Source organism: Manis pentadactyla, chromosome 18, assembly GCF_030020395.1.
Source record: "Manis pentadactyla isolate mManPen7 chromosome 18, mManPen7.hap1, whole genome shotgun sequence".
NCBI lineage: Eukaryota > Metazoa > Chordata > Mammalia > Pholidota > Manidae > Manis > Manis pentadactyla.
In genome coordinates this window covers 31,644,082-31,664,791 of record NC_080036.1, presented here as the reverse complement: position 1 = coordinate 31,664,791, position 20,710 = coordinate 31,644,082, and the positions used below count along the sequence as shown (strand labels likewise).

At 55.2% G+C, this 20,710-nt stretch overlaps 1 protein-coding gene across 16 annotated transcripts in view; it reads left to right on the top strand.

The window, feature by feature from the left end:
- Positions 1-20,710, top strand: part of ACSBG1 (acyl-CoA synthetase bubblegum family member 1) — a 38,269-nt gene that overhangs the window by 2,770 nt on the left and 14,789 nt on the right. For 2 of the 16 annotated variants that reach the window (XM_057494709.1, XM_057494705.1), the window contains exons 1-4: positions 8,291-8,439; positions 11,099-11,197; positions 12,078-12,178; positions 17,686-17,749. In XM_057494709.1, coding sequence (XP_057350692.1) covers positions 11,162-11,197; positions 12,078-12,178; positions 17,686-17,749 — 201 coding nt within the window. In that variant the 5' untranslated portion in view covers positions 8,291-8,439; positions 11,099-11,161. Of the gene's footprint in view, positions 1-7,516; positions 7,729-8,290; positions 8,440-11,098; positions 11,198-11,257; positions 11,538-12,077; positions 12,179-17,680; positions 17,750-20,710 lie in introns of those variants that run through there. The other 14 variants (XM_036916065.2, XM_036916058.2, XM_036916056.2 and 11 more) reach the window with 12 other exon arrangements.

The window sequence follows — 20,710 nt, the reverse complement described above, 5'->3', positions numbered from 1 at the left end:
GCTGGAGCTGGGCGGGCTGAGGCAGGAGGCCAGGCGGAGGGAGCCTGCAGGGTCGAGTGTGGTCCAGGGAGGACGGTGAGCTCTGAACAGACCATATGCCCCTGGGCTCCCCGCCTCTCCCCCGGCACTGCCCTCAGAGCCAGGGGGCAGGCCCCGTGAGGCCTGTCTCACCGCTGACGCTTCCCACTGGTGACCAGGCTCCCAGCTCTGGAGCAGCAAGCCCAGCGGGGACAATCGTGCTGTGGATGCCATGGGGCAGAGACAGGCGTCCTCAGGACGGGCACGATCCAGGGCCTCCAGCTCCCCCCATGAGACAGAACATGGCTATTCAGGGTTTGCTTGCTTCATAGTTTGGTATCTTTATTGTTCTTCTCTGTTTTCATAAGTATATATTAATTTACTCAAAGTTGTTTATTGCCGAATGTCAGGCCTGTGCCAAGTAAGCCCTGGAGAAAACCACAGAAAACAAGACAGGCCTTAACTTATGGACTTTAATACATGCTGCAAAGACAGGCGTTAAACAATAATTCAGTTACTTGTTAAATGCAATTGTGATAGGTGCCACGAAGGAACTAAGGGAAAAAGGAGGGAGTGTGTTCAATGCCACTGAATTATATACTTAAAAATAGTTAAAATGGCAAGTTCTTTGTTATATATATTTCATCATAATAAAAGAATGTCTTTAAAATGATGGGTTTTTGTTTTTAATTATGGACTGAATGTAACAGAGGCCTGACCCAGTCGGTAGGCTTCCTGGGCGAGTGACCTTTAAGCTGAGATCTGAGAGATGAGCAGATGCTGGGTAGGGGAAGAGCTTGCCAGCAAGAGGACATAGGTGTGCACAGGCCCAGAGGGGGCACGAGCTTGGTGATGGGGAAACTGAAGGGCCGGTGGGCACAGGGCCCAGGAGGGCAGGGTGTTGTAGCAGGAATCCCAGCACACAGGGCAGGGCACACCTGGGGGTTCAGAGTCCCTGGGGCAAAGTAGCCCTGACCCTGGACATGGGAACACAGTCTGGCTGCCTTCTGGGTCCCTGCAGGGACTGCAGAGTTGTTAGTGGGGGGCAGTGAAGCCCAGGCTGGTCTGGAGTCAGGGCTGGGCCCAAAGCCGACTCCCTCTGTCCCCAGGCGAGCCCGAGGCAGACTTTCTCTCGGGCCACTGGGTTTTTTTAGGTCACTGAGTCTAACCCACTGCGTCAGCCTGTCCTGATTTGAACACCAGATTTTGAGGAATTCTTACTTACCTTTTCGTGCCCCCAAAATGCATGGGTTCATTGAGCTAAAGCAGTGGTGGAGAAAGTCCTGCATAGCCCTGGGTCTCAGGGGCGACCCCTGGGGCCCTGGCTCCAGTTGCCCTTCCCCAGGTAGCTCTGGAAACTGTAAAGGTTGGAACCATGCAAAGGACTGGGACCCAATGCAGACTCCAGCCCAGGAAGCTGTAAAGTGAGAATTTACATCTACAAATTTGAGTAGGTTTTTTATCAACAGAAGCCAAATGTTTATATAGTGAAATGTAAAGATATGAGTATACTTTGATGACTTTGGGTCCTGTGATCAACAACCCAGTAGAAACAGAACATTCTCGTCACCCGGAACATGCCCCTGGCTCCCTCCCAGGGAGCCACCCTGCCACACCCACTCCCCCAGCTCTTCCAGGCAGCCGGTGTTGGGAGGTGCTGTCCTGTCTGTTCTTGAGCATCATGCAAATGGAATCCCACGGTCCATGTGTTTTTACATCTAGTTCCTTTCACTTGCATGGGGAGGCACCCACATGTTAAGTGTGTCAGCAGCTCTTTCTCCTGCTCTGCTGAGCAGAACTCCGTTGTGTGGCTCTGTCCGTCCCTTCCCCTGTTGGAAGCATTTGGGTTGTTTCTAGTTTGGCGATTTAATGAATAAAGCTGCTATAGACATTCCCGTGTAAGGATTTTTGAGGACATATGTACCCATTTCCTTGGGTAAGTGCTGATGACTGCAGCTGATGGATCAAAAGATAGGTATACGTTTAAAGAAGCCACCAGAAGTTTTCCAAAGTGTTTGTACATCCCTGAGAGCAGTTTCTGTTGCTCCACATCTTTATCAACCCTATGTAGTGTTACTCTCTTTAATTTTAGCCATTCTGGTGGGCGAATGGTGGGTATCTCATTGTGGTTTTAACTTTAATTTCCCTGATAAGGATATTGAGCATATTTTTGTGTGCTTATTGGCCATTTCTATATCTTCTTTTGCAAAGCATCTATTCAAATCTTCAGCCCATTTTGTAACTGGGTTCTTAATCCTTTTATTATTGATTTGTAGAGATTCCTCATATATTCTGGGTATCAGTCCCTCATTAGATATATGTATCACAAATACTGTATCCTAGTTTGTGGCTTATTTTCATTTTCTTAATGGTGACTTTTGACCAGCAAACATTTTTCATTTGATAAAATACTGCTGGCAATGTATGAGAGCGATGTCTCCACACCCTCTTCAACACTGTTAAGATCTTTTTCACAAAGCCATCCTACTGGGTGGGAAGGGTTACCTCCTGTAGTTCCAATTGCATTTCCTGCTGGCTGTCAATACTGAGCACCTTTTCATGTGCCTGTTGTCCATTTGTAGCTCTTCTTTGGAGAACTGTCTGTCAAGTCCTCTGCCCGGTTTAAACAAGTTATTTGTCTTTTTGTTGTTGAGTTGTAAGGGTTCTTTATATATTCTACAAACAGTTCTCTGACCAGATACATGGTGTGCCAATATTTTCTCCCACTCTGTGGATTATCTTTTCATATTTTGATGGTGTCCTTTGGAGCACAAAAGGATTTAATTTTGATGTAGTCTGTTTATCAGTTTCTCTTTTTGTTGCTTGTGCTTTTGATCAACATTTCAACTTTATTCTTTTTCAAGATTGTTTTGGCTATTCTAGGTCTTCTGAATTTTCATATGAATTTTAGGCCAGTTTGTTAATTTCTGCAAAAAAGCCGGCTGGGATTTTGACAGGGATCTGTCTACCTGTAGATCAGTTTGGGGAGTACTGCCACCTTAACAATATTAAGTCTCTTGATCCTGAGATGCCTTTCCATTTGTTTAGATGTTCATTAATTTCTTTCAGCAGCATTATGCTCTGTTCAATTAAAAATTTTTTCTCTCTACTCTCTGAATTGAACATTTTCTATTATTCTGTCTTCAAGTGTGCAAACTTTTTCTTAATAATTTCCAATCTGCTCTTGAACTCATCTGGTTAATTTTTCATTTCAGAGATTGTACTTTTCTTAAACTTTTAGTTTTTATGTTGAGATTCTCCATCTTTTCATAAATAATGTCTATTTTTTCTTTAAATTATCAAACCTGTGTTAGTAGCTGCTTTAAAGTTCTTGTATGCTTATTCCAACGTCTATATCATATATGAGTTTGTTCCTATGGACTTTTTTTTTCTTGATTTTGGCTCACATTTCTCACTTTTTCTTATGTCTAGTCATTTTCTGTTATATGTTGGATATTACTCTGCCTTTCTGAGTCAGTTGCCCCTAAGAAGTCCCATACCACTAAGGGGTGTGGGGTATCAAGCATGCAGAGCCTCACCCCGTTTGGGAAGCATATGTAGTGGTCATAGAATCTGGATTTGAATCCCAACTAATTCTAGTTACTAGCCTTCAGCAAGTCCCTTCCTTTCTGTGCTCCTGTGTCCTCATAAATGGGGATTATAATTCAGTGCCTATTTTATAGGATTATTCAGAGAATTAAATGAGTTAATACATGTAACACAGTTGGAACAGAGCCTGGCAAGCACTGAGTGCTCAGAAAATATCAGTCTGCACTTTTAAAAAAGTAGAATGATATTCCTCTAAAAGACCAACCTCCTGCTGCTCTGTGCCTCCACTGCACAGCCCCCGTGCTGACATGTTCACAGGTGCCACTGTGTGTACAGACCAGGTATGTGTCTCTCTCCGTCACCCTCCTCTTTAGACTATGTGTCCCTCCAGGGCAGGGACCAAGTCTGGGCAGCAGATCTGCACAGTAGGGGGACAATGCCCCTTTTGGCGGAAGTCTAACCCCCAGCTTCACCCCCACCCCTACAAGAGGAAGTTCTTCTAGCTGAGAAAACTGTCCAGAGCCTGAGGAATTAGTAGTGTTTTTCCTTCCCTTTGTCTCTCTAGGTAAAGCATGGAAACCCCCAGCATCAGAGCTGGGGCTTAGACACTATCCCACCTGCCCCTTCATTTTACAGATGGAGTAACTGAAGCCCTTGACAGACGGAGTGTGCCCAGAGTCACACTTGTGCCACTTAAAACACAAAAAACACTAAGACATGAAATGGCAGGCGATGGGAGATGGCAGTTTTCTGGGAGTCTTTGCTTTGAGTTGGAATTATGTCAACTCCAAGCTTCGTGCTGCCCCCCCAGTGACAATCAAAATACCAGTTGGAGCTGTCTGTGTCTGTCATCAATACAACATAAAAAAATGGTTTAATTATGATTTAATACATACACCTTGCTTATACACAAAATTTTTCAAAGCATTATTTGGAACAGGGCTGCAGTAAAATAGTCTGATGATGAATGATTGGCAGCAGAGTTTAGAGGACCATGGGATGCCCTCCTCTCTACAGCCCCGTTTATGCCCCTGCCCTGACCACCCCAATCAGTCAGGAGACCTGAGATGATTGGGATAGTTTGTACTTAAGAATATAAACTCTGAAACCCCCCTGCCTGAATTTGTGTTCCGACTCTAATGACCAAAGGACCTTGGGCAAGTCACAGAGCCTCTCTGTGTCTCAGTTTCCTTATCTGTAAAGTGAGGATCGTGATAGGACCTACCTCACTGGTGCATAGTGAGAATTGCACATGTTCATATGGGCATCAGATGCAGAGAACATGGCCTGGCACACAGTCCGCAAGCACACATCGGCTGCTGGCTCTTGCTGTTCCTGCTGTTTCCCCAGGGCCCCTCAGGCCCGGTGGCCTGGCAGTCCCTGCCTGGCGCAGCAGAGGTCTAGACCAGGCACCCAGATCAGTCACAGACAGGAGAAGGGAGGAGGCCTTTGTCTGTGACTATCTGAGGGAACCGAGTCCCAGAGAGAACCAGGGGCTTGAAAGTCACCGAACGGAAGCAGAACCTGGGCTAGAATCCAGATGTCCCGGTGCCCGGAGACCTTTGTCATGGCATGACCAGGCTGCCTGCTAGCTCCTCCTGGCTCTGGAGTGGTGCTTGATGACTGATACGTTTATTTTCATGCAGACTGTGTGATTTGGCTCCACAGGGTGGACACTCCAGGTGCTGCCAACTGGGTTAGAAGTGAGCTAGCTGGTTGGACTGCCTCCACCCACCCACCATGGCAGGAGCTAGGGTGGAGCTGGGACGAGCCTTTGGGGCTGAGGCCCGTCAGCAGACATGCTCTCACAAGGCCTGGCCTGGGGTCTCAGTTACAATGAAGGGCCCCAGATACACCCCTTCTGGAGGATCCGGGAGATATGCTGTGTGCCACCCCTGCCCTGCCCTCCCCCTTTCCCAGAGACCACAGGTCCCCAGGAGAGCTCCGCCATGGCCAAGGACCTCTGGAGCTGGGGGCCCAGGGCTGGGCTCTGTCCCTAGGGCTTCGGACCCTTTCTCCTGGTCTCCCCACCACACCATGGCCTGAAACATTTGCCCTCTGCCTCACGTGACGTGATCCGACCTTGGCCCCTTGCAGACATTCTCCCTTTAGGTCGCCCCTACCCCAGCCTGGATCTGGTGATCCACCTTTTTACTGACCGCCAATCCCATCATCACTAAGCCTTTGAGGCAGGGACCAGGCTCACTTTGCTCACCTCTGCCCCCACCTACCACCATATCTGCACAGAGGAGGTGCTAAATTAATACTCAGGGCAGGAAGGAGGATCCCCACGGAGCTGTCTGTCCCGGGGCAGGAAGAGATCATGTCCAACTCTAGGAATAGGGGCTGAGTTAAGATTCTTATTTCCTGGTAGACAGTTACTTTTACAAAAGCAATACCCAGCCTCTAAATGCTAAGTGCTCTGGGAGGGGTCAGCCAGCTGAAGGGAAGAGGCACTAGAGCTGAGGGTCCCTCTCAGAGGGCTTCCTGGAAGACAAGGGGTCTGAAGAACAATGGGAGGCTTCTCCCAGGGAGGCAAGTTTGTGGATTTTGCAAGCCTCTGGATAGAGGAGATTACACGTTTTCCAACCCCCCCTAATCCTGGAATAAGCCTGTTTGCCACCTTTTCATCAGTTTGGAAACTATACCCACTTGCATTCAAGCTGCCCAGGAGAAGCTCAGAGGTCTGGGTATGGGTTTCTAACCATGCCCAGTCCTCAAAGCAAAAACATTTCTGCTGCCATCCCTCACCCGCATCAACCCCCAGTGCCGATGCCATTCACATCACTGCTCAGTATTCACTGGGAGAGCAGAAAAAGGGGAGCAATACTTGTCCTCAGGACTGAGGAGGGGTCTGTATTCCTTCTGGAAGCCAACTAGTGCAGCGTGGGCTTCCAAAGCCCTAGGGGCCCTGAAACAGCAGGAGTGCATCGGGATTCAGTGATGGGGGCCAGGGGAGGGCTTCCGGCAGGTTCTCAAAGGGATTCATGGCCCTTTTGGGGGGCCCGTGTGAGCAGGGTGCCCTGAGGTGTCAGTGGGCAAGGATGAGAGAGAAGAGGCCTTAAGGACCTGGAATCTGGTGAAGGGCAGAACTTCCTCGAAGCTGGCCCACTAGCACTGACCCACCAGCTCCGGGGAGTTGTCTGGGGGGGGTGTCTGCCGTCTGACTGGAGGAGGACTTTGAAAACACCCCTGCTCATAGGTAATGACTAAAGGGGGAGGGTTGGGGGCAGAGCAGCGACAGTATGGGGGATGGAGGGACCTCCGGGGAGCCAGCCTGGCTTAGAAGATGCAGGTTTAAGTCTCTGGAATCGCGGAGGCAGTGGAGGGGACATTAGAGACAGAGGGCAAGATGCAGGGACATTGTTACCACGCAGGAGGGAGAGAGGACGCTGCTGTGATTGACAGGGCTGAGTTTGAAGATTCAAATAATAGATAGCCCTAGTATACAAGGTGACCTGGTGTCAGAGCCAGCCTGGAGACCTGGCTTCCAACTCCTGCTCTGCCCCTTGCTGGGTGTGTGACACTTAACAGGTTTACAGTGCTCTAAGCCCTGTCACCTCACCTGGAAAATAGGACTGTCAATAAAACCCACATTATAGGGCTGTTGAAAGGCCTCAAGGACTCGACGCACAGGAAGCACTTGGCACAGTTGTGCATTCAGTAAAACAGGCAAGGAAAACCTCCTGCTTTCTGCCCAGCGTCTGGGGCTGGCTGTGGGTGGAGGGCCCAGCGGCCCAGAGCATCTTCACGAGGCTCTGCTAGCAAACTGCCTCTTTCACCCAAACCAGGTCCTTCTCCTACCTCCCATCAGTCTTACGTAAGCCTTGCAGGTAGGCAGCTGGGCCCTGAGCCAGATGGGCCAGAGGTAGCCCGGGCGCCACCTCACCTGCAGCCCCAGGGCAGGCCGGGGCGGGTCCCCACTCACACCCTCCCCACTGGCTCAGCCCTGGAACCCAGGGCACTGGCTGTGTCAGCTCCCACACTTGCGATGCCTTAGCTACAGGAGCCCAGGGGATGCTGAGCCCTGAGCCTGCTGGCCACGGAGGACAGCGAGTCCCTGTGGCTCCAGAGCCTTCTGGGCGCCCACTGCATCAAGGCCTCTGCGGGAGCTCCAGCCAGGATTTGGACCCAAGAGAGCTGTCAGGGACCTGATCTGAGGTGAGGTCTAGGAGAAGAGGACATGGTCCACTGTGCAGGACGGAGAGGCCAGGGTGGGAGCTGGGCTGAGTGCAAGACCAGGGCTGATGCGGATCCCGGCAGATGCAGAGGCACTGGCCGTGGGACCTGGAGGAGACACTGCTCCTCTGCCTGCTTGGGGTGTTTAGGATTTGGGGAAGTAGGTGGGCAATGCCTCCACTGAGAATATCCTGTGGCCTTCTGGCAGCCGGGGCCTCACTTTGCCCCGAGAGCAGAGAGGGGTGAGAGCGGGCACAAGTACAGGGAGGGTAGCCACGGTGGCCAAGAGTCTTTGCAAAGCATGAATCTGATTTATTCACCTGACCTGGAAAGTAGTTGGCCCAGGAGAACAGACAGACTGGACCCCAAAGGCAGCCACCTTCTTCCAGGCTGTGTTCTAGATTCTGTTGGAGCATATGGGCTCAGGACGCAGCAGATTGCAGCCAGGTGCCAGGCCCAGGAGCCAGTGAATCATGCCCAGGAAGGAGGGCAGTGGCCCCCTGCCTCCAGCCTGGGCCTGACTCATGCTGTGTCTCTGTTGCAGGGCAGTCTGGTGGAGCTGGGCCTCTTGGAGGCTGAGGCTTCCTGAGGTTCTCACCCCCCACCCAGGTGAACTCGCGGGGTGCTGCACCCCACGGTGACCATGCTGGAGGCACTCCTGCTCAGGTCTGCCAGCTCCATCCTGAGGACCGTGTAAGGAACAAGGCCCCCACCCTCCTCCACCTCCCGCCCCCATGCTGCCTCCCAGGGAGAACACCCAGCTTGGCGTGGCACCTGGACCCCCGCACCTGGATCTGGGGGATGGCACCCTATCTAGTCACCCTCACAATCTCATCAAAGAATTTTCTTCCACTCATTCCCCCGAAGATCTATAAGCGTCTACCAGTAGTAATGAGAGCTGACTGTGTCCTAAGCACTGTGCACGGATTGTCTGATCTTTGCAATGGCCATAGGATTCAGGCAGAACACTGAGGCTCAGAGAAGTAGAGTGACCTCCCCGGGGTCACACAGCTAGTGAAGTGAGTTGAGCCCTGGCAGGCTGGCTGCAGCTCTGGTGAGTCTCCATACCACATTGTTTCAAGAAAACATTTGTTAAGTACCTACTGCATACAGAGCAATGGCCTGGGTGCTGAGGACTCAATGGCAGAAGGGGTGACAGACTTAAGTAGGAAACCCAACCCCAGCCATGAAGGGTCTGCATGGAAAATGAGGGCTTCCCTTGACTGAAGTGTCACACACATAGTGACACCCTGAGAAGGATCAGATCCAGCCAACGTTTACTGAGCTCCAACTGTGTGCCTCAGTGTGCACTCAGGGACAAAACACAGGGTTGAGTCCTTGAAGCCCAAACCTGAGTGTCCAAAAGGGCAAAGAGAGTGACAGGGTGTTGGGAGGGCTTCCTGAAGGAGGAGCTGGAAAGGGCTTGGCAGGCCCTGTGGCCAAATGGTTTCCATCAGCTCCTCTGGGAAGAGAGGAAGAGAAAGGAGAGGCCAACTGACCAGAGACAGCAGAGAGGTGGGGAGAGCACAGCCCCCGGATGCCTCCCCAGCACCTCTGTATACATTGGCACAAACCTGCTCTTCTACTGCTTTCTTGCTCCCCGTAGACTGGGCAGGTGCTAAAGAAGCTTTCTTTCTGTGGAAGTGGAGAAGGGCTAGGTGCCTGCCATGGTGTGTATGCGTGCGTGTTGGGGAGGGCAGGGTCTGCGCCAGGACGGCCCTCTTCGGATCTCCCTTCCCCAGGAGTGGGAAGGGCGGACACAGGCAGGCCAGCCTCTCTAGCCAAGGCCTTCCACCAGGAGGGGCCCTCCTGGAGCTGGCGTCCAGGAGTCTGACTTTCCAGAACGGCAGGGTCTGTTCATCGCCTCTGACAGGCTCACCGGGACTCCCAAGACAGTGCCCCACCTCCCCTGCTGGGGAGCAGCAGGAACCCAGTGGCCCAAGATGACTTTGAGGAATCAGGACAGTAGGGGTTTCTCCCCAAGCTGGAAGTTTTTCCTTGAGGAAAACAGATGTGCCACTTCAGGCACCATCTCCTCTGGCTTCAGCTGCAGTTCTAACCAGCTTGGCTACCGCGTTTCTCAGTTCACTACAAAAGGCAGGCAAAGCAGGAGGGAGATGTGCTGCAGGCCAGCACACTGACGGAAGTGGAGGAGTGGCCACTAGTGATGCAGGCATGGATTTACCCTAAAACACCACTACTACCACCAATGGCGTGTGAGGCGGCGGCCACGCTGGGAAGGGCAGGCAGCCTGGCACGATGAGGTTTGCTGGCTTCCGTGTTACCAGCCAGCCTGGTGAAGTCGTTCCTGGTGAGACCTTGAGGGCACAGGGAGAGTTACCAGGCTGGCAGAAATCTGTTTCAGATCTTGGGCAGGGATGGTGTCCCCTTAAAGGGACTACACCTGAAAGGTCTAGCAAGGGGACGGCATGCCTCACTCATTTGGAAAATCAGGAGTGACACTGTCTCGATGAGGAATCCAGCATTATTCAGGCACAAGGCACAGAGGGCTGGTCAGGAGCCTCCATGGACTGCCCACAAGGGCAACGAGATGTCCTGTCCCACCAAGAGCAGGCGGAGGGCCAGGTTCCACCCAGTCACTGAGCATGGGGAGGGACAGGACACGGGAATGCACAACCAGTGTCTGCACTGCGAGAGACTCACTGCTTCAGTTGGGTGCCAGGAAATGGGGCACACTCAGGAAAAGGCGCCCGGCATCCCGTCCCCACTGTGGATGGAAGGGCTCCCCTCCCTGGGCAGCTGTCTTGTCATTTAGTCTTTGTGGAACCAGTGACCTGAGCTTTCTGAGGCGGGAGAGCCGCCGCCTGCACCTTCTGGTGGCGAGGGCGTACAAGCAGACTGCTGGCAGGGAAGGTGGTGGATTCTGGCCCATCATGGCCAAGCTACCTCGGGCTGCTCCCCTGCTGGTGATTTCAAAGTCCAGTCAGCTTCTCAGCCCTGGGTTTGCCCTTCCAGGGCCCAGGACACCCACCACGTGAGCGCTCAGCCTGGCCGTGTGCATCTCCCTCGCATGCCCAGTTACTGTCTGAGCCCTGAGCTCAGGGGCCGTTTGCTGACATGATGACCTTTGTCCCACAGTGGGGGCAGTGACGTGATCCCGAGTCAGGGACAGTCCTGTGGCTCCAGAGCCCCGGCTCCCTCTGCCTGGCGCATCAGGCCTCCCGAGGCCCACTGTGCCCCCTCACCCCTCTGGAGCCTCCCAGGCAGGTTCCCATAGCAATGGCCAGGCCAGCTCACCAAGTCCCCAAGAAGGGACCAGCTCGGTCCCTCCCAAGGGCCCCACCCCGACCTCATAACCTCCTTGTGTCTTTTGCTTTAAAACCTATCTCAGGCTCTTAAGCAGACTGCCACCATTTGGGCCCGGGTGTGTTCGCAAGCTTAGTTTGAATCTGCCATGCCAGCAAGGAGTGAGGCCGGATGTGAGAAGCAGGTAACTGGCCCAGCTACCAGAGTCGGGCAGGGGCTGGGACCACCCCCACCTGGCAGACATGCGCAGGCCGCACGCTCACTGCTGCCCGGGCTGTCTACGTGGCCGACAGCTGCAGTCTGCAGCCCTGCTTGATCCCGAGCTATGTGCGACTCCACGTGCCTCCACCTTGGCGGCTGAGGTCTGCCAGCTGAGCCACAAGAAGCCTGGTGCCATGGAGCAGCAAGGCTGAGTTGAAGGTGGAGGCCACTCAGGGCTGAGGTGGCAGGGAGAGGAGATCCAGTGCCCGGGGCCACCAAGCCTTGGATGCAGGGGCATCTGGGCCAGGGGCAAAGACAGAAGGGTGAGCCCCGGGCTCCCTGGTGCCAAGCCTGCCATTGGCAGGACAAACAGACAGGGCACCCACGGGTGCCACTGAAGAGGAGAGGTACTCATTTGGGGCCTGCTTAGGACCTGTGAGAGCCTCAGCCATTCTCAGTCCCACTCTGTGTTCTCAATGCCTGAGGCCTGGCGGGTGTGGGGATGGAGGGGTTGGGGCTCCTTCCACCCCTGAAAGCCCACAGTCCACTGATGCTCAGAATCCAGTGCCAGGCCTCAAGCCTTCCCTTTTCCAGATGGGGACGCTGGGCCCAGAGAGAGGCATGCACTTGCCCAGAGTCACACAGCAAACAGGACCCAATTTTTCTTTCTGCTGAGCACTTGTAGGCTGCAGGGAGAGGCTGGGAAGGGGTGAGGTCACTGCAACTGCTGAGGTCCGGTCCTCTGACCCCTGCTGGGAGACAGATGCTGCAGGAGGCAGAGGTGCCAGTGTGTGTGCCAGGCCAGCATCGGGTGTGTGGGCAGCCCGCCACGTTCTGATGGCATTTTCTCCCCTCCCAACCAGCTCCCTGACGGCCGGGCAGGCTCTCCCCAAAGGGCGCCTAAGCCATGCTCTCGAGCCCTCGTCCGCAGAGAAGGCGAAGGATGGCCAGGCGGATTCTCCAGGTGAGCCAGCCGGGGGCTGCTGCGGGCCAGACGGAGGGGCTCAGGGAAGGTCGCAGTCCAGGCAGGAGCTGCCAGGGGGCAGGGCAGAGGCAAGTCCTGCTGTCACCACCTTCCCTCATGGCCACAGTCGCTGCCATCATTGCCAGTGTGGTGGAAGGTTGTGGGAGGAGGATTCTGGAAGGTTGGAAAGGAGAGAGGCAGCGACAGGGAGCTGGGGTCTCCTCCAGGGCCAGGCCATGGCACCAGGATCTCAGCTCAGGATCGCTGGAGGATGGGGGGAGGCAAGGCCTTGGCGTTTGGACCTGCCTACCTGGGGCACGGGGAGGCCAGAGGCCAAGGCTGGCAAAAGTGCACGGGGCTCAGACAGTCGTGGCTCTGCCCACGGCCCTCTCCCTCAGATGCCTGCACTGTGAGGAAGGCAGCTGTGATTGACCTGGAGAGTCATCAAAACAGTCATAATTATGCAGCTTTTGTTCATTTTTATTGGCTGTACACGCATTGTAGCAACAGCCATTTAAGAACCATGCATTGTGGGCACAGAGGGCCCAGCCTCCCCAGCCCTGTGCTGCCCTCAGGTGGGTGCATCACAGCCGCTTGTTCCTGGCCCGTGCTGCCTCCCCGAGGGCTGGTCCCCCAGCTGTGGGTTTTTCCGGCCCTGGACTCCTCAGAGCAGCCAGGCACCCTGAGGCCACCCCACTCGCGTGTGTGGAGGGTGCTGGTCAGGGAGATGGCTGGCAGGCCCTTGCGTGGTAGAGCCTCGTGTCAAATGTCCCTCCATTTGGGCATGTCTGGGTCCCGGACCAAGTGGTGGCATTTGAGGCAGAACCAGCTGGGGCCCCTGCCCCAAGGAGGGCATGCCTGGGCACGGAGGAGGGGCTGCGCCTTGCTATGAGGCCCTTGCCTCAGGCCCTGTGGAGGGCTCTCCTGGCCAGCGGAGGGGCCTGGGCTGAGGGCAGGGGGCAGCCCCTCTGTCCCTCATAAGCGTCCTCATGGGCTGCAGGGCAGGGGTGGGGCAAAGGACGCAGCCCGTTGTTGGCGTAAGGAAGGGAGATGAGGGTGGCTCCTGGCCTGGGTTCAGGCGCCTGTCTCCTTGGACACCAAACACTAGCTCCGCACTCGGTCCCACTGGCAGGGCCAGGGTGGGGCTATCTGAGCGGCCAGGGCCTGGTTGGGTCCTCGGGTTCCTAGTGGGTGGGGAATGGGTGGCACCTGCAGGGGAGGCAGCAGGCCATTCTAGTCTGCCAGGACTTCAGGAGGCTGGTGGGGACAGCCAGCCTGGGCAGGCACCAGGATTCCATCCTACATGCAGAGCCAGGCTGCTGGGGGTACTGAGGTGGGCAAGCCTCAAGCCTTGTTTCCTGTCCCCAGAGAACCCCCAGTCTGAGGGCACAGACTGGCCAAGGAAGGGAGGCCTGCTACCTGGGAACTGGGGTATCAAGGCAGGCTTCCTGGATGAGGAGGACCTCCAGCTGGCCTCAGACCCTTAAGTCCCCTCTGGATCTAAGTGGCCTGCCCTTGGGAGTTCAGCACGCAGGGCTGGTGATACAGAGGGAGGCACAGTCTGGGAGGGCCTACAGGGACTTCTTGGCACTAAGGCTGTCAGAGGGCACCTAGAACAGGTGCCCGAAGGGACCCCAGGCAGTGCCCAGGGGAGTGCCAAGCAGGCCCCACCAGCTCCCATGGCCTGGCAGCCCCAGTGTCTCTGGGGGTATGAGATGTACATTCACTGTGTACGGAGTGCCCACTGGGTGCCAGCCTGGTACAGGGAGTGGCCACTTCACCTCTGATGGTCTGGCAGCCCCAGGAGCCTGGGCTCCCAGGTCTGTGGGGGAGGGGGTGGGTGGGGAGGGTCCTTTCAAAAGCAGCTTCCACAGGATTGAGAGAAGCCAGCCGTTCTGTGTAAGGCTCTGGAATGGGCATTTGGGGGCCTATGGGCAGATTAAACCCTCCTGTCCCACACAGAAGCAGAAGGGCAAACCTCTGCGGAGCATCAGCCGCTAGGCTCCGTGCCCCCGACCCGTCCTCTGAGCGGCAGAGGGCAGGCGCTTTTGTTCTCCCATTCGATAGAGGAACTGAGCTCGCAGAGGCTGATTTCCTGCCACACAGTCCATGAGGGGAGGGACTCTAACCAGCCACACTGCCTCTTTGGGGCCTAGAGAACAGTCAGGCCCCTCCAGGCCTAGTCACCCCTGCCTCCCCCCAGCCAACTGCTGAGTGGGCAGCCCCTCTGGGGAGGCCTGCCTTCAGGAATCCAAGCTCACTGGGGTCTCCCTGAGTTCCCACGGAGCTTGAGGCTTCTGGAGCTCCTGTCCCCAGGCCAGTCTCTGAGCTGCACCTGTGGCTGTACTTCCAGGGGGCAGCCCCACTGCGTCGGGCCACCAAGCTGACCTGAAAGGCTGCCTTGTATGGGGCTGCAGAGACACATTTCTTCCTGACCCTTCCTGGGCTGAGCATGAGCCCCAGCTGGGGCAGGGCAATGCCAAGGCCACGGGGAAGGGGACCAGGGAGGGAGGCGCTGGGGATGGGGTGGGTGGGGGTACCTACTAGGCCTGTTCCCCACCCACTTTTCCGAGGGAACTCCCACAGCTCCTGGAGGTTTGAGCTGGGGGCTGGGAGCTCAGCCCAGCTGGTCTCCAGCCAATGAGGCCCTTGGTGGGTCAAGGGACACATGGGACCTCCACCCGGCCCTTGCTCCCACCCCTCCCAGTGTTTCAAGGGCATGGTGGCGTTTCAGCCGGAAGGAGATGGGTATCACTCTAGAGCAGGGGACCCACTGTCACTTCAGTCTTGGGGAAGTGGAGGTAGGGAAGGTGGGAGAGGCCTCCCAGAGGTCAGAGGACATTAGTGTAGGTATAGGAAGCAGGAACAGGTGGCAACCCCAGCCCCAGCAGCCTAAAGCCTCGGAGCCTCTGAAGACCCCTGTAGAAGGCTTTTCCCAGTCAAAACGCCCAGTTCTGCCAAGTCCCTAGGTGCTTTGCCCAGGCCCAGAGTGCCCTGCGTCTGTCCCCAGTGTGTGACCAGGTATGTGTGCAAGGGAGGGATCAGAGCACCTCATGCCCACAATGACATGGGAACAGCCTTGGACATTGGGGGTCCAGTCCCAGGGGCATCCCTGAAGGAGGGGCAGGCAGAGGCCAGCAGAGCTCAGTGAGGCTGAGAGGGCTCAGGGCTTCCTGGAGGAAGAGCACCCCCTCAGAGCCTGGAGACTGCAGGTATCACTGGGTCTCAGACATGGACGCCCGCACAGCCCTCAGTGGACATTCTGTGATGATGCTCGGTGTCCCCACATGGCTGTTCCCTCCCAGGGCCCTGGTTGGGTGGAGTAGGTCTGGGGTACCACTGCCCTAGGGCTCCAGGCCAGGGTGGGGTCTCCCCAGTAGATGGACACCCAGCTCAGGGTTCCCTGGGCATTTTCTGAGCATACCCCCACAGGAGCGGCTGCAGCCCCTCTCAGCTCCCCCAGCCCTGTGGACCAGGCCTGGACAAGCCGACCCTGGGGGAAAAGCAATGACCCTAGAGGGGCTCACAGAGACTCTCCCCCATCCCAGCTGGAATTCGGATGGGGAGCCAGGCTTCGGGAGGGCAGGGGTCTGCCCAGTGTTACTCAGAGCCCCGCTGGCTGGATAGTGATTGGCACCCCGAGGCCATCAGCCTTGTGGCTGGGCGATCAGTGTTGCTTTGCCAAGATCTGGACAGACTGTCCCCAGCCAGACCTCATCCTATCTCCTGCCATGTCCTGAGACCACCATCGCCTCTTCCTCTTATACAGCAAGTGCCCTTATCTGTGGTCTCAGGTACCCATGGTCAGCCACTGTCTGGATGCAGGTGATACCCTGCATGTCATCACATGGCCATTTCCTCTCACATTGTCACAGGAACGATGAGGGCAGAACAACAGGATATTTAGACACAGATAACAGTCACAGAGCTTCTATGAGTCTGTTGTTATAGCCAGTCTATTTATTATCGGTTATTGTTGTTAGTCTCTGGCTGTGCCTAGTTTATAAACTTTATCACAGGTGTGTAAGTACACGGAAAACCTGGTATATTTAGGGTTTGGAATTATAGTCACTTTCAGGCATCTACGGGGGTCTGGGAATGTGGCCACTGTGGATAAGGAGACAGTATGCTCCCAGGAGTGCCTGGCCTGGGGCTGGGCAGGTTCCCAAAGCCCTCAGCAAAAGTCCTGAACGGAGAGGGACCCCCTGCACCCGCCCCAGACCGGCCTCTGCCACAGGGGCTGTGGTTCCGGTGCCCTGCAGGGGTCTTTTGTCCCAGGCCAAGAGCCACCTTTACCCAGGGCCAATGCTCACCCCATCTGCATAAATTTCAGCCTTCCACAGGCTGCAGAAACCCACCTCTGGGGCTTCTCTCTGACTTTCTCCTGCCTGGCTGAGAGTGACTTCCTCGGCTGTTTAGACGCCTTTATTCCAGAGCCCAGGAAACAAGTCACCCCAGGCATAATGGGCAATTGATAAGGCAGGGCCAGGGTCAGGCCGAGACAAGGGGCAACTTGAGAGAGAGGAAGAGAGGAAAGGGAAGCAGCCTTGGGAAGGCCACCCCAGCACTCAGCTGATTTCCGGGCCTGCTGCTTGGGGCATCTGGCCGCTGGGGTAGGTCTGGCTGCAGGTGTGGGCACCTTATGGATTGACAGGCGCAGTGACCTGGTCCTGGACATGTTCTCGGCTGTTGTGCAGCCATGAGCTTGCTTGGACATGAGACAGATCTGTGCCCTGCTGAGCTTCGAGGTGGGAGGATGGGGGCCACTTTATGAGGCCGGTGACTCATCCTGATTTATGTGTCTGCTGTCCCCCGATCCCAGAGGGGCAGGCTGAGGGGATCCGCAGCAGGTTTGGGTCCCTCGTGCTCCCCACCCCCACTGCATGGTTTCCCACCGTGTGGCCAAGAATCAGGGAGATTGGGCACCACTCTGGTCCTCCCCCAACAAAGTCCCCAAGGGAACAGACCATGGAGCCGCATGCCTACACCGCATTCGCTGAGGCAGGGCCCACTCGGCCTCCGAGTATCACAGGGTGAGCTGGGACTGGGCAGAGGGCCAGGGGGATGAAACCAGGTGGCACACAGCCCACCTGGCACAAGGTGGGTACTCAGTGAATGGGAGCTGTGGCCCTTTTAGTTCGTTCAGCAGGAGGAGAATGACAGGCTGGGTGGGGCAGTCCGCTCTCCTGCTGCCTGGTCTGGGGGCTCAGATGAGTCTCACCTCACTGGCCGGGCCCTGCTGAGCTCAGCCCCAAGGACTTGCCTCTTGTTTTCCGGCCTCTTTCCTCCCCCAGCGATGGGGCACGACAGTGGGAAACATGGGCACCATGAGATGCAAAAGGTTTCAGGAGAAAGGCACGGCCATGTGGTTAGTGGGGGAGAAGAGCTCAGATGAAGGAAGGCTTTTTTATTCTGACCCAGTCAGCCCACTTCTAGAAACCTACCCTCAGAAAAGCCCACTGTGAGGATGCAAAGCTGGAAATGCCATGCGTGTCTTTGCAGGGCAGGTGGTTGAGTGACCAGACTGGAGAGCTCCCACACACAATGGGAGACACGTCAGTGCCACTGAGGGTAAAGGCATTTGATTTGGCTGATGGCTATGTTTGATTTGAACCACAGAGTATTTTTTAAAAGTGTAAGCCAACATTTGAAACTCAGGTGATTACAGATAAACACCCAGATTTCAGGTGACTTGGTTTTTATTCCCACTGGGCACCAAATCCACGCGTTGAGCAGTGGCCACCCTTCCCATGGGGTGTGGTCTCCTGCCTCAGTCCCCACCACTCCCTGTTGCCTCCCAGGCTGGGCTCAGTCGTCACCACTGCCTTGTGGTAGCTCTCCTTGATGGAATATTGGACTGTACTTGTCTTTATCAAAAGCAGAGAAACGAAAGGTGGGCTACGAGAGCTGTGCGTCTCAAAGAAAATGAGAGGGAGCCTATTTCTTTGAGGAAATGAAGGCAGTGCCTCTGTGTTCATGCAAATCCTGGGGTACTTGGTTTATTTATTATTTACTACTGTGCATTATTTAGGATGATGCTGGTAGTTGCTTACCTGGCCCCAAGGGACATCCTGCATTTGCTGCCCTTATTTAGTACAATAGTAACAGGAGCCTTTGTTTTCGTCCTCTGGATAAAATACCACAGCACCATCCCCAGCAAACAGACCTCACCCTGTCAGCATTGTGCCTGCTCGATGCACACAGCTGATGTCTCCGGCATCCCCACAAGGCAGGATTAAGGAGAAATGGTCACCTCTTGCATCAATGCTTCTAAATTGTTTCCTGTTGCTTAGAACTAGTGTGTATTGTTCTGTGGTTTTGAAAAAAGATTGTAAGTGCCAGCATCACAGCGTTTGGCCGAGGGAAGCCTTAGCACCAGATTCTAGGACTTAGAGTCACTTCTCCATCTCCGGGTGACCAGTACATGCAGTGGGACTTCCAGAAGAGCCCACATCTTTTCTGGCCCAAGTGCCAAAGGGACGGACCCATGCCAGAGGAGGCAGAGCCACAAGCCGTGACCCCAGGTGGGCTCTGGGCATGCTGGCTGGGCTCAGAGTCCCTGACCAGTTCAGGCCAGCGATCACCTGCCATTGCACCAGCAGTTTTATTGAGGTATAATTTACGTGCCATGCAATGTACCCATTTTAAGTGAAATGATTTCTCACTTTTTAGCAAATGTGCAGTTGCACAAACACCACCACAATCCAACTTTAAAACCAGTCCATCCCTCCAGAGAGAACCCTGGTAGCTGCCTCCCCAAGAGTGAGCCCTGGTCCCCACTTGTGGCCACTCCTGTCCTCACGCCAAGCCCCTGGTACCATTCCTCTGCTTTCCATTGTTTCTGCCTTTTCCAGACATCGCATATCAATGGAACCAGGCAAGTGTGTCTTTTGCTTCTGGCTTCCCCACTGAGCCTGGTTTGACGGCTATAGTTGTGTCTGGATCCGCACTTTGCTCCTTTGTAGAGCTCACTAGTGTTGCATTGTGTGGACAGCCACATTTTAGTTTTCAGTCCCCAGTTGATGGATATTTGGTTGTTGCCACTCTTTGGCAATTAACAATAATGCTGCTGTGAAGGCTCATGTACAAGTCTTTGTGGAGATGTATGTTTTTGTGTCTCTTGGGTATCTACTAAGGGGGGAGTTGCTGGGTTGCAAGGTAGATTCATGTCTAACTTCTTAAGAAGCTGCCACACTGTTTCCCAGTACCACTTTACACCCCCACCACACCACACGGGGGCTCCAGTCCCCCACACGCTCGCTACCCTAGGCACTTAAAGATGATTAAAAAGGTGCTGGGTGGAGTGACATACTAAGGTCACATGATGGGGGTGGCAGAACCCAATTTAAACCCCCATTGAGCTGACCCCACAGCCCTTGTCCTCTGTGTGCAGGACGTCCACAAAGGGCAGGGGTTGGCGAAGAGGTTGATCACTGGGGTCTGCCAGGCTGGGATCCTGGGACAAGGGGAAGGGGGTTTAGAGAGGGACTCATCTCACGCTCCTGCCCTCAGGCGATAGGCTGGCGGCAAAGGCCTCCATCCCGGTGGGGGTAGGCAGGGTCTTGGCCTCTACTGCACATGGGGCCTGTGGCTGCAAGACACTGGCCGCCCGAGCCTGTACCCCTGCAGGCCGCCCTGCCTCACGCCGTCCCTCCTCCTGTTGGCGTCTGGGCTCCACAGAGGAGAATGGCCTCTCCTGGATGTTCAGAATCTTCACTTCTTCCTGCCAACCCCAGGGTCCACGTGCAGCCTAGGTGTCCAAGGGGAGGCACCGGGTGGGGGCGGGGGAAGGATGGTCACAAGCAGCCTGTTCTGGCCACCTCTGCAGGGGGCCGGCCAGCAGGGGGCAGAGCTGCCCCTCTCATCCCCCACGGTCTTCTTAGAGTGGCCACCATGGCACAGGGACAAAAGGGTCTAGGCCTCCATCCAGGCTGCCGTGGAATCTGGAGAGCTTGGACAATGGAGGAGGAATAGAAGTGTGTGCTTGCTGAGCACCAACTATGTGCCTAGGCTTCTTCATGCACACTGTTTCTCTTGACCCTCATATCAAGCCTGAAACCTGAATCCTCACCCTTCCCCCAAGAAAACAGACTCAGAGGTTAAATGGCTTGCCCAAAATCTCTGTTCCTAAATGGTAAATCTCTGTTCCCTCCCATCCTCCCACCAGGCACAGGGTAGGCCACCTGACCCTTGAAGGCCAGGTGGCGCCCTGGGACAGCCTCCCAGGTGTGAACCGTGCATCAGGCAAGCTGTCCCCCTATGCAGCTCAGGAAACTGGCTGGAACTCTGAGCTGTATCTGCCCTGCCTGCCACGCAGAGCAGGTGACACTCCTGTGTGAGGACCTGGCACAATGCCTGGCACTCTGCAAAAACAGCCCACCGCTCGTTGGCCATCGCCAGGGCTGGGGGACCTTCCGGGCTGGTGATGGGGGCCTGCTGCTTCTCTGCTTCCTCTAACCCCTTGGACGGGTGCTGCTTTTGATGCTTCAACCTTCTGTCCAGTCGGGTCTGTCCCCAGCCCATTCTCAGGAG